We start from the raw sequence: 12,427 nt of genomic DNA, 5'->3' as shown, positions 1-12,427 counted from the left end.
GATGGGGAAGCAAAGCATGGGTACCTCAGTCATTAGTAATGTTCTCTGAAAATGTAACTGGGTGCCATCTCTTCAGAGGGGAACCTGGCCATGTGTGCCAATTTTGACAATGTGCATTTGCTTCAGTAAGCAACTCTGCTTCTAGGAATTTTACAAGAGGAACTAATTGGACAAGTGCACACGGATGCATACTATAGAAGCTTTGTTTCTGGCAGGGAACAGTGAAAAGGCTCCATAATAGTTCCTTATGTAGAGATTCATCTGGTTCACTGAAAATGCCAATATCTTGCTATATTTTTTGTTTATTTTTATTTATTTATTTGAGGGCAACAGACCGAGAGAGAAAGAGGCAGAGAGAGAGAGAGAAAAAAGGGTGCGCCAGGGCCTCCAGCCACTTCAAACACACTCCAGACACGTGCGCCACCTTGTGCATCTGGCTTATGTGGGCCCTGGGGAATCGAGCCTCAAACTGGGGTCGTTAGGCTTCATAGGCAAGCGCTTAACCACTAAGCCACATCTCCAGCCATTGCTATATTTTTTTAAATATAGAAAGATGGCAATGAAATCATTGGAAAAAAGTGAATTTACCATAACTTCATAATTATTTTTAAGAGAAAAAGGTGAGTATATGTGTATTTATATGTATAAGGCTCAAAATAACTATCTGCAGATACATAGACCAAAATATTAACAGTGACTATCTCTAGTGAAATATCCACCACTAAAATGATATAATTACTTCTGAATTGAAATATATCATAGGAATAACATCATGCCACTGTTATATCAGGTTTTTCTGCCAAATCTGTTAAGCATTTATTGTAAGAATATAATCAAGGCCAGGTGTGGTGGTGCACGCTTTTAATCCCAGCACATGGAAGGCAAAGGTAGGAGTATTGCCATGAGTTCGAGGCCACCCTGAGACTACAGAGTGAATTTCAGGTCATCTTAAACTAAAGCGAGACCGTACCTCAAAAAAAAAAAAAAAAAACACATAGATAGATAGAAAGAATATAATCAAGGGCTGGTGAGATGGCTTAGCAGTTAAGGCACCTGCTTGTGAAGCCTATCAGCTCATGTTCAAATCTCCAGGTCCCACATAAGCCAGATGCACAGTGACATAAGTGTGCAATGTCTTACTTGTGCACAAGGGGACATATACATCTGGAATTTGTTTGCAGTGGCTGACGGCCCTGGCATGTTCGTTCTCTCTCCCTCTCTCTCTCTCTTTCTCTCTGTGTGTGTGTGTGTGTGTATGTGTCTCAAGTAAATTAAAACAAAGACTATAATCAAGAGAATGATGCCCAACAGGCTTAGATGCATTCACAACTCTTTCTGTAGTTCACTGAAGCTCCTGAATAGAATTACAGCAAAAATAGCATTTTATTTACTTATTTATTTATTGGTGAGAGAAGACATAGTATGGCTCTTCTACTTCTCTACAAAAGAGCTCTGAAGAGTTCTTTTCTGTGAGACTGGAGGAAAAAGCAAGAGAATTGCTTAGGTTGCTAAGAAATTTTAAAGGATGAGGCTGTCTTCTCATTGCAAGGAGAGTTTAGCTAAATTGACTTTCCAAATTGTCAGATTGTTTGTGAAAAGTGCCTCTGTCCTTGGTGATTTGGCTGCTTGGCACGAGCTGCTTTGAAGGAACTTTGTGGCTCAAATGTTCTCTCACTTATTTTGGTTATGTGTATCTGCCCTTCACATAAAAGAGCCTTTTTGCCAGGTGTGGTAGTGCACACCTTTAATCCAAGCACACAGGAGGCAGAGGCTGGAGGATTGCCATGAGTTCAAGGCCAATTTCAGACTACGTAGTAAATTCCAGGTCAGCCTGGGCTACAGTTAGAACCTACCTCAAAAGGAAAAAAAAAAAAAAAAAAAAAAAAAGACCCTTTTCTCTGGAGATGGAAAAGAGGCTTTGGTAAAAGCAAAATTAATTCCTTTCATAGAAGGTCACCTCAAATTCATGTCTGCAGTTATTATCACAACATCTAAATAACTACACAGTGTGGCCATACCTGCCTTCTCCACATGAGAGCGTCTTCACACGCTCATCTTATTGGAAAGCCTCCCCGGGCATGACAGTGGAGAGGGCACTTCAGAGCAGAAGTCAGGTTTTCTTTTCTGCTGACTTCTTAGCAGCTATGTGACCATGGACGGGACCAGCAGCCCCATCTCTCCTCCTAAATAGAGTTAACACTCCCTGATAACCTTGACTCCAAGGTCGCATGAGATAATCAAGCTGTTGGATAAACACAGTGTACTTCCGTAAGAGAAGACATGGTTGTGCATATTTAGGGGCTGAAGAGATGAGCCAGATGTGACTCCCTCTCTTGGTGGAGAAAATGCTTCCAACCTGGTTCCTGGAAGCAGAACCCTCAGCAATCCACAAGGCGAAGCAAGGGAGGCGAATGAGTGTGATGCCAGACCGAGCATGGAACTGCGGCAATCCAGGTGACACTGGAATGCTTTCCTTCCAATGAGTGTCACCCACAGCACCTGCTAGTCCTCTTAGGTGTGGACGTGCAGGCAGAAAAGTAATCTTGTACGGCAGAGATAACCGCAGCCCCTCCTTCAAGCTCGTACAAAAGGACACAGAAACTTAGGAAAAGTGGTCCTTTCGGTCCAGGCACCGCTGCCCTGTCTGATGAGCGCTGCCTTCCATCCTCGGAGTTTCTCCCCAGAATGCTGAGGTGTGCTGATCTTTTCATGCCTTTAGAAACAAAACTTGGCTTTGACAAGCAGCAAGGAGGAGAAGTTCTGTGAATGAAAGCATTGTAGCCTGCGAAATTCTCTGCTTCCCCCCCCCCCCCCGACCCACAAGCCCCAGCTGAGTATAAACAATTCGGAAGGAAAGAACGTACAGGCCCCCAAATCCCTGGTTTTCAGCCAACCTCAGAGAAATCAGAAACAACTGAGCCAACCTGTGCTGTGATTGGAACCGGTGCCATGAATGGGCTAGAGTTTAAAGCATGGGCATCTGTTCTGTTCTTGTGTTGTTTTGTTCTTGATGAAGACGTCAGGGTAGGCTGCATTTCATACCGTGAAGTATGGCAGGGGGGTCAGAAATACATTCAGCTCTAGGTTACAACAAAAACAATAAAAAGACTGACTATAGTATGAAGTTGGTGGGGAGGGTGGTTTGTCATTTATGACAAGCAGCCCGTGAGTTGACCACGCAGGGCTGGTAAGCACCGTGACAAGGCTCTTGGAGACCGAGGCTTGCTCCCCCTCCTTCCGCATGCTCACTTCGGGGCTGTCACCCAATGAGAGCTGCCAGGCTAGAGGAGAAGGAAGACCACAGGTGCAAACAAGCAAAGGAATGACAGCCAGTTCCATCTGCCCCTTTTCAAAAGCATCCAGTGTAAGCCAAATGAGTAAAACCACCTAGCGTCTGTGACTTATATCTCATTGGTGAGAACTCCGTAGTAGACACAGTCCACTGGCAGGTGGCCAGGGAGAAAAGCGGTCGTGGCTGGCAGATGGATTCACCTACCCAAAAGGGCAGGTCCTTTCCACAATAAGAAACACCAAATGACTCGGGGCGACTACTGGTCTACCAGTTGTTATAGATGCTAAGCAAAATTTAGTGGCGGGGTGGGGGGGGTGCTGGAGAGATGGCTTAGCAGTTAAAGTGCTTGCCTGCAAAGCCTAAGGACCCATGTTTGATCACTGTCCAGATCCTATGTAAGCCAGATGCACAAAGGTGAGGCAAGCTCAAAGCCACACATGCCCACTAGGTGGTGCAAGCATCTGGCGTTCGATTACAGTGGCTGAGGCCCTGGAATGCCAATTCTCTCTCTCTCTCCCCACTCAAAAAAAAAAAAAAAAAAAAGAATTCTGTTACCATAATTAAACTGCCCAGTTTTCTTATTAACTTGTTAATAGATTTTTTTTTTTTTTTGTCTTGTGTTTTCTTGGTAACTTGTCACCCTTAAAACCTGTTTTCGTCAAAGTAGCTCAGAGAGCATTCTCTCCTCAGGTGTGAAATCACTTCTGCTCTTCAGCGAATTTCATGGTTATCTTTGTAACCATGCAAAGAGGTGCAGACAATGTTTAGAAAACATAGCACTCCCAGGCTAGGCTGATGGTTCCATGGTTAAAAGTACTTGTCTCACAAGCCTGAAAACCAGTGTTTATATATCCAGAACCCACGTGAAGCCGGACACAAGTAGCTCATATGTCTGTAATCCCAACACACTCCTATAGTAATGGGAGACAGACAGAAGACTCCTAAAGCTTGCAAGCCAGCTCGTTCAACCCTTGCAACAACAGACAACAAGAGAGATCCTATCTCAGAACAAGGTGGGAGGCAAGGACCAACATCCTGAGGTTGTCCTCTGACCTCCACATGTGCTATGGCCCATACATGCACCTATACATTCATACACACCAAAAAGATTCTTCTGTTGCTGTATAGAATGAGGGGAAGAATGTATAACAGGCTTGTGAAAAAAAACTTGAGGGTGTTTTTTTTTCAGAAATGCTAATGGGGAAACACTGAGCAGGGAAGAAGCAAAATGACTTTGATAAGTTCTGTGTCACCTGTGTACCTTTGCAGTGCCGTGTGGTATTGCATACGGGGCTCTCTCTAAAGATGCCCAGGAGACATGGCATATCTTTTTAAGCAAAAACAAGCTAAATGGCTGTCTCTAGTTTCCTTCCTCTTAAAGTCTTAGTTTAGAAACTGTTAAACAGTAGTCGTTCATTGTTGGGAAAACTTCTTAGATTTTATAACCTTGAGTCTAAGTCAACTGTTTCCCCCCCCCCCCCCGTTGCTTGCTCTCACTCTCACATAAAAAAGGCCAGTCTGTTTGGCTTGCCTCAAAAAAAAAATCATTTGGGAAATAAAAAGATTGTAGAGTATCAAAATTTCCACCATCAAAAATAGACCCCACAAACATTCTAGTCAGTTTTCTTTATGCATTTTTATAAATATTATTAAAACTTATATAATCTATGTAAATTATCCTCTAATAGTCATTCACTCTTATGAAATTATCTCTGAATTTAGAATTATTTTATTGAGATTATTCTAGTAGCTGAGATTAATGAGAACAATAGTGAGTACTCCATTTTAGACACATCTAACAACTTTAGGTTAACATATTTTGAAAGGTCCATCTTTGTTTTAAGTTTCATTTATTAGACTGATTGAAACCCATCCTATAGCTTGGCAAGTTTAAATAAGTAAAATGAAACTATTTTGACCTGCATTATAAAGTGAACAGCTTAATTTTTTCTCTGATACATTGATTTTTAGGAATTTCTGATTTCCCCCTCTGTCTCTTTCAGCTTTACAGGTGATTCTAAACTTGCCTCAAGTATGCGCTACGTAGAAACACAATCAATGCAGATAGGGGCGTCCTATATGATTCAGTTCAGCCTGGTGATGGGATGCGGACAGAAATACACTCCACACATGGACAACCAGGTGAAACTGGAATACTCAACCAACCATGGCCTCACCTGGCACCTTGTCCAAGAAGTATGTATATTTTCTCTAAAGCTTGTAACTGGTGTTTCTACCCTTTTATATGAAAGCAACTAAAATTTTATTGGTTGAAAGAAATAACATTATCTATAACATAACTGACCTCAAGTTAGCCACAGATCACAAAGATGCCATTCTCCTCTGCTATCAGGTATTAATGAACAATTGGAAATAGATGATCTTTTGCATGTTATTTCTGTAGTCCTTTTCCACTATTAACATGTCTTTTCTTTTCTTATAGCATGTTCCTTTTCACCTGTTCCTTTTTTAACTCTCCCCACCATAGACAGACTATAAGGAATGTGGTACCTACTGACCTTATAAGCAGGAAAGAAATATAGACCCAGTTTCATAGAACAAAAATCATATATAGATATGTATATATGTAAAAAATATTGTGCATGTACATATACATCAATAATCTGTCATTGCAATAAATGCATAAATATTGTAGCGCATAGGATAATTTCACCAAAAGCTAATATTAATGGATCAGAGCATGAATCCTAGTTCAGCTCTGTTTGTACAGGAGACGATTGAGGTGCATTTAATTCCACTCTGGTACCTCACTGATAATTATTTCCCATATGTGTTTAGCTTCACAAAAGAAAAATCATACACTTCATCCATATGTATGATTATAACATCAATTTTCCTTAAGGTCTCTTCCGTTTGCAATGGACAAGGAAACATTTCTCTTGGGAGAGGCAGAAACTGAGTTTAATTTTGGTCTCTCTTTTAGGAATGCCTTCCAAGTATGCCAAGTTGTCAGGAGTTTACATCAGCAAGTATTTACCATGCCAGCGAGTTCACGCAGTGGAGAAGAGTCATCGTACTTCTTCCCCAGAAAACTTGGTGAGTAATGGTGTCTTCAGATATGGCTGGAATTTTCACCTTTACTCTCTGTTAGTATGACTTGACTATAAAAACAAGTTAACAACAATGGGAAAATACCATGTCTTTATTTAAGGATATTTGAAAAATAGAGCTAATGAGAAATACAAAACGTGGTTTCTTCTGTCCTAGCTTCTCTGACCTCCCTTCTTGCCATAACATTTTCTATTTGTGGGATAACTCAATGAGCCACCTTCTATAGGTTCGACCTGTGAAAAAGAATGATACAGGAATCTAGAAGTCTAAATAATTTGGATCGCAAATTGGTTTTCTTGCTGAAAAACCCAACGTTTTCTAGCACAATATTAACATACTCTCTGTTTGAAATCACTTTTTGGTTTCACAGACAATAAAAATCATGCCCCAGGAAGCAGAAGCCTCAGTAAACAAGGAGGAAGGAACATTTAACAATGGGGGAAAAAAAGGCAGAACTGTACAGTATCTCATTTTAGACGAATCAGTCTTCAAAACAATGAATATGTGGGAAAAACTTTAAAAAAAAACTCAAGTGGAATGGATATTATTTACAGTTTGAGGTCAGGGCGAGCTTAGAAATTAGGTCGGACTTCTCAGCATAGTTTTGCCAATTATCAATTAACCACATGATCTTTACCACTCACAACTTCCTCAAGGCTGATTCTTTATGAATGTAATGAATATTTTAATTAGATTATTTTCAAAGCCCCTCACAGTCCAGGAATTCTAAGATTCTGTAATGTGTGAAGAAAAAAAAAAAAGAATAAAAGGGACAACTATTGGATTTTTCTGTGACATCTGCCTTTCCATACCCCTTTGTGAAAAGAATAATACTAAATAAACCCTTCTGGGAATATCTTATATGAAAGTTAGTTTCTGTAGTGCACAAAGCAGTTGGATGAGTAGCAATCTAAAATCTCTTGTACACTTTAGTTAAAGATTGAATTACTGCATTATATAAGAATGTCTCCTTGATTGTTTTTAAGAATGCATCATTATATCAGTTGGAATAAAACTGCTTAAAATTTGATTTCCACAGATCTTTTTGTATCCAACTGTGAGCCTTTTCCAAGATACTCTGTTGACATTTTCATATAACAAGTGCTTTCCTTCTCTACCATTCTACTATTCTGTGTCTGCTGCTAAGAATATAATCAAGACTTATTTAATTTCAGTGCCATTCCAAGAATGTATATCAATGAAAGCTTGTATATAAAATAGCATATTCAACAGTTGAAATATTCCTCATTCTGAATGCAAAGCTACTGGGGGTTCATTTCTTTATTGCCAGATTGAGTATATTTCTCTCATTGTTTAAATTAGTACTTAATTTTTAGTCCTTGCTATGTGTGGTAGTGTGTTATAGAGATGACTTTATATCCCTAGAAACAGTATGTAACATTATTCTTACATGTTATAGTTTAGGCAGTATCCAAAAAACCTTATCAGAAAAACCTTTGCAGGTTATTCTATATTGAATTTCTATGTTACCAGTATCTGTCTGTCTGGCGCTCTCTCTCTCTCAGTCTCTCTCTCTCTCTTCCTTCTGTCTCTCTCCTGTATCCCTCTGCTTGAAAATAAATAAACAAAATATTTTTAAATGGTATCATTAAGTTGAAAATGTTATAGTCAAAAAGGTCAATTCTTATTAATATTAGATGCTTGAGAGGAAATAGATTGGCCCTTAAACTCTGTATGTTCAACACAATGCCTGTCGTATAATAGCTGTCTTCATTGATTGCTGGAGAATTGAAAAGAATTTTGAGGGCTGGAGAGATGGCTTAGCAGTTAAGGTGCTTGCCTGCTACACCTAAGGACCCACATTCAATTCCCCAGTACCCACATAAGCCAAATGCACAAGATTGGCACATGTGTCTGGAATTCGTTTGCAGTGGCTAGAGGTCCTGGCACAGCCTCCCCCCCCCCCCCCGCCTCTCTCTCTCTCTCTCTCTCTCTCCTTCAACCCATTTATGTAATGTATTACATTTATAGATTTGCGTATGTTGAACCATCCCTGCATCTCTGGGATAAAGCCTACTTGGTCAGGGTGAATGATCTTTTTGATATACTCTTGTATTCTGTTTGCCAATATTTTGTTGAGAATTTTTGCATCTATGTTCATGAGGGAGATTGGTCTGTAATTTTCTTTTTTTGTTCTATCTTTGCCTGGTTTTGGTATCAGGGTGATGCTGGCCTCATAGAAGGAGTTTGGTAGGATTCCTTCTTTTTCTATTTCCTGGAAAAGCTTAAGAAGCAATGGTGTTAGCTCTTCCTTAAAAGTCTGGTAAAATTCAGCAGTGAATCCATCCGGGCCTGGGCTTTTTTTAGTTGGGAGATTATTGATAACTGCTCGGATCTCCATGTTTGTTATAGGTCTATTTAAGTGATTAATCTCATTTTGATTTAATTTAGGTAGGTCATATAGATCAAGGAAATCATCCATTTCTTTCAGATTTTCATACTTTGTGGAGTATATGCTTTTATAGTATGTCCCTATAATTTTTTGAATTTCTCTGGAATCTGTTGTGATGTTACCTTGTTCATCTCTGATTTTATTAATTTGTGTCTCTTCTCTCTTTCTTTTGGTCAGATTTGCTAAGGGTTTATCAATCTTGTTTATCCTTTCAAAGAACCAACTCTTTGTTTCATTAATTCTTTGGATTGTTCTTTTTGTTTCTATTTCATTAATTTCTGCCCTAATCTTTATTATTTCTTCCCGTCTACTACTTTTTGGTTTGCCTTGTTCTTCTTTTTCCAAGGCTTTAAGGCGAAGCATTAGGTCGTTTACTTGCGACCTTTCTAATTTCTTAATATAGGCACTTAAGGCTATAAATTTACCTCTTAGAACTGCCTTCATTGTGTCCCAGAGATTTTGGTATGTTGTGTTCTCATTATCATTTGACTCTATAAATTTTTTGATTTCCTTTTTGATTTCTTCATTGACCCACTCATCATTTAGTAGTGTATTGTTTAGTTTCCATGATTTTGTGTATGCTCTATAGCCTTTCTTGCTACTGATTTGTAGTTTAATTCCATTGTGGTCAGATAGAATGCAAGGAATTATTTCAATTTTCCTGAATTTGTTAAGATTTGCTTTGTGTCCTAATATATGGTCTATTTTAGAGAATGTTCCATGTGCTGCTGAAAAGAATGTATATTCTGCAGCCTTTGGATGAAATGTCCTGTATATATCTGTTAGGTCCATTCCTTCTATGACCTCATTTAGTCCAGATGCCTCTCTGTTTATTCTTTCCCTGGATGACCTGTCAATTGATGAGAGTGGGGTGTTAAAGTCACCCACCACCACCGTGTTTGGTGTTATCTGTGACCTTAGTTCTAATAGTGTTTGTTTGATGAATTTGGGAGCCCCCATGTTAGGTGCATATATGTTTAGGATTGTAATGTCCTCCTGTTGTAGTGTGCCCTTAATCAATATAAAGTGACCTTCCTTATCTTTTTTGACTAACTTCGGACTAAAGTCCACCCTGTCTGATATTAGGATAGCAACCCCTGCTTGGTTTCTAGGCCCATTTGCTTGAAACACCGTCTTCCAACCTTTCACCCTAAGATAATGTCTATCCTTTGTAGAAAGGTGAGTTTCTTGAAGACAACAAATTGTAGGATCCTGCTTTTTAACCCAGTCTGCAAATCTATGTCTTTTCGTTGGGGCATTGAGACCGTTGATATTAAGAGATATTATTGAAAGGTGTGTATTTATGTTTGCCATTTGTGTGTGTGTGTGTGTGTTACTTGTTCTACCTGTGCTCTCTTCTGTTAACTGGTATTTGAGTATGGCTGGTTTTTTCTAGGTTCCTTATATGTGTGCTTTTCCTTTTGTTCAGCATGGAGGATTCTGTCAAGTATTTTCTGTAGAGCTGGTTTTGTCTTCAGATATTCCTTTAACCTGCTTTTGTCATGGAATGTCTTTATTTCTCCATCTATTTGGATGGATAACTTTGCAGGATAAAGTAACCTTGGTTGACAGTTGTTATCTTTCAGAACTTGGAATATATCACTCCAGGCCCTTCTGGCTTTAAAAGTTTGTGTTGAATAATCTGCTGTAATCCTGATGGGCTTGCTTTTGTAGGTAACTTGATTTTTCTCTCTAACTGCTTTCAATATTTTTTCTTTGGTTTGTGTGTTTGGAAGTTTGAGTATAATGTGGCGAGGAGTGTTTCTTTCTGGGTTTTGTCTGGCTGGGGTTCTAAAGGCTTCCTGTATCTGTATTGGCACCTCTTTCCCAATTTGGGGAAAATTTTCCTCTATGATTTTGTTGAAGATGCCTACTATGCCTCTGGAGTGGAGTTCTTCTCCTTCTACTATGCCCTGAATTCTTATATTGGATCTTTTCATAGTGTCCCGAATATCTTGAAATTCCCACTCATACTTTTCTATAAGTTTGTCTTTCTCTTTGTTGGACTGCATTAGGTCTGCCACCTGATCTTCTAGCTTAGATATTCTGTCCTCTCCCTCATCCATCCTACTGGTGAGATTTTCTACAGAGTTTTTTATTTCATTAACTGTGTTCTTCATTGCTAGTAATTCTGACTGGTTTTTCTTTATTATTTCTATTTCTCTATTTATGTCTTGTATTGCCTTCTTTATTTCATTAAATTGGTGTCCTGCCTCTTCTTTGATTCCTTTGATTTCCTCTTTGATTTCCTCTTTGATTTCTTCTTTGATTGTTTTCATGTGTTCTTTGACCTCTTTGAACATATTTATAATTATTCTTTTGAACTCTTTCTCAGGCATTTCCTCTAACTCTTTCTCACTGGAGGACATTTCTGATGCATTAATACTTTTAGGTGGATTTATATCGTCTTGCTTTTTAGTGTTTCTTGTGTTATAATGTATATATTTTTGCATCTTGGATTAAGTTAATGCTTGGATTTTCTAGCTAGCTGTGTATTCTTAGCTGTATCAATTGATTTGATGTAATATATTTTCAGGGTAGGACCTTAAGGTATTAGGTGTGGCTCTTAAGACTCTCAGAGTATCTACAAAGATGTTCTTAGGGGTTGAGTTTCCCTGCTATAGGAGTATTCAAGCAGGCTGAGTGGAATAATATACTGGTAGATTCTAAAATTTAACTAAACACTGTACACATTCAATCAAAAACAGCCCCGAGTATGTATGCAAGAGTAGTTATTATAATGACCAGATCCTCTATCAACAAAGAGGTTTAGATTTCTGGTCTGTTGAGGTATCCAAGTCAGCTTGTGACCAAGTGAGACCCTTCCCTGGTGCAATCCCAGTTACCTTGGGTGATTGTGGTCTCAGTCAAGTTGCTGCCTGGGTCGTCGGGCTGCTGTTCTGATTTCTGGAGCTGGGCACTTGCTTTTCCTACGGGGCAAACTGAGCCGCTGCTGCCGCCTCTGCAGCTGTTGTAGCTGCCACCCCCCGGAGCCACCACCGCTGCTGAAGCTGCCGTTGCCGTGTCCACCGCTGCTGCTCACCCTGAAGCCGCTGCTGCGGGATCTGCCACCGCTGCCGCTCCTGGGTCCGCTGCTGCTGGGGCCACTGGTACCGGTGCTGGAGCCGCTGAAGTTGCTGCCGAATTCTGCTCCTGCTTGGGTCCCGCCGTCAGCCCAAGTTGGCGTGGCCGGGTCCCGGGCCGCTGCTGTGTTTGCTGGAGCTGGGTTCAGGCGGCAGGGGAGGGGAGGGAGCCGCGGCTGCTCTGGTTGTATCGCTTCTCCACGTGTGCTTTTACCTCGCGGTCTGCTCCTCCCTCCGTTGCTCGCTGCCGCTCTCCCCTCACGTTTCCCGAGTTGCGGAGAGCGCGGTGTGAGGGGAGAATCCCGCACCTGGCTTGTCCTGCGGCTCGAGCCGAGAGTCCGGCGGTTTTCTGCCGCTCCGCGGTTGCGGCGGGTAGCCGAGCCGCCCCGGAGCCGCTGTTCCCGCCTGTGCAGGCTCTGGATGCTCTATAACTCTTCCACTTCTCCGCTGCCGCCTCAACTTCCTATACACCTCACTTTTTAGTAAAAGTGTGTATTTTGCTGAGTTTTTTTTGGTCTTTCCCCCCCCCTAGGCTGCTTTGGCGTGGTACCTACGCCGCCATCTTAA

The 12,427-nt window shown here is 40.6% G+C and overlaps 1 protein-coding gene across 2 annotated transcripts in view; it reads left to right on the top strand.

Moving 5' to 3' along the window:
* The window catches only part of Reln (reelin), a 498,095-nt gene that overhangs the window by 345,805 nt on the left and 139,863 nt on the right, over positions 1 to 12,427 (top strand). For both annotated transcript variants that reach the window (XM_045135772.1, XM_004652888.2), the window contains exons 21-22: positions 5,296 to 5,488; positions 6,237 to 6,349. In XM_045135772.1, the coding sequence (XP_044991707.1) occupies positions 5,296 to 5,488; positions 6,237 to 6,349 (306 nt within the window). The remainder of the gene's footprint in view (positions 1 to 5,295; positions 5,489 to 6,236; positions 6,350 to 12,427) is intronic.

Source organism: Jaculus jaculus, chromosome 16 (genome assembly GCF_020740685.1).
Source record: "Jaculus jaculus isolate mJacJac1 chromosome 16, mJacJac1.mat.Y.cur, whole genome shotgun sequence".
Lineage (NCBI taxonomy): Eukaryota > Metazoa > Chordata > Mammalia > Rodentia > Dipodidae > Jaculus > Jaculus jaculus.
Note: the sequence above shows the minus strand (reverse complement) of the source record. Positions and strands in the feature narration are given on the sequence as shown.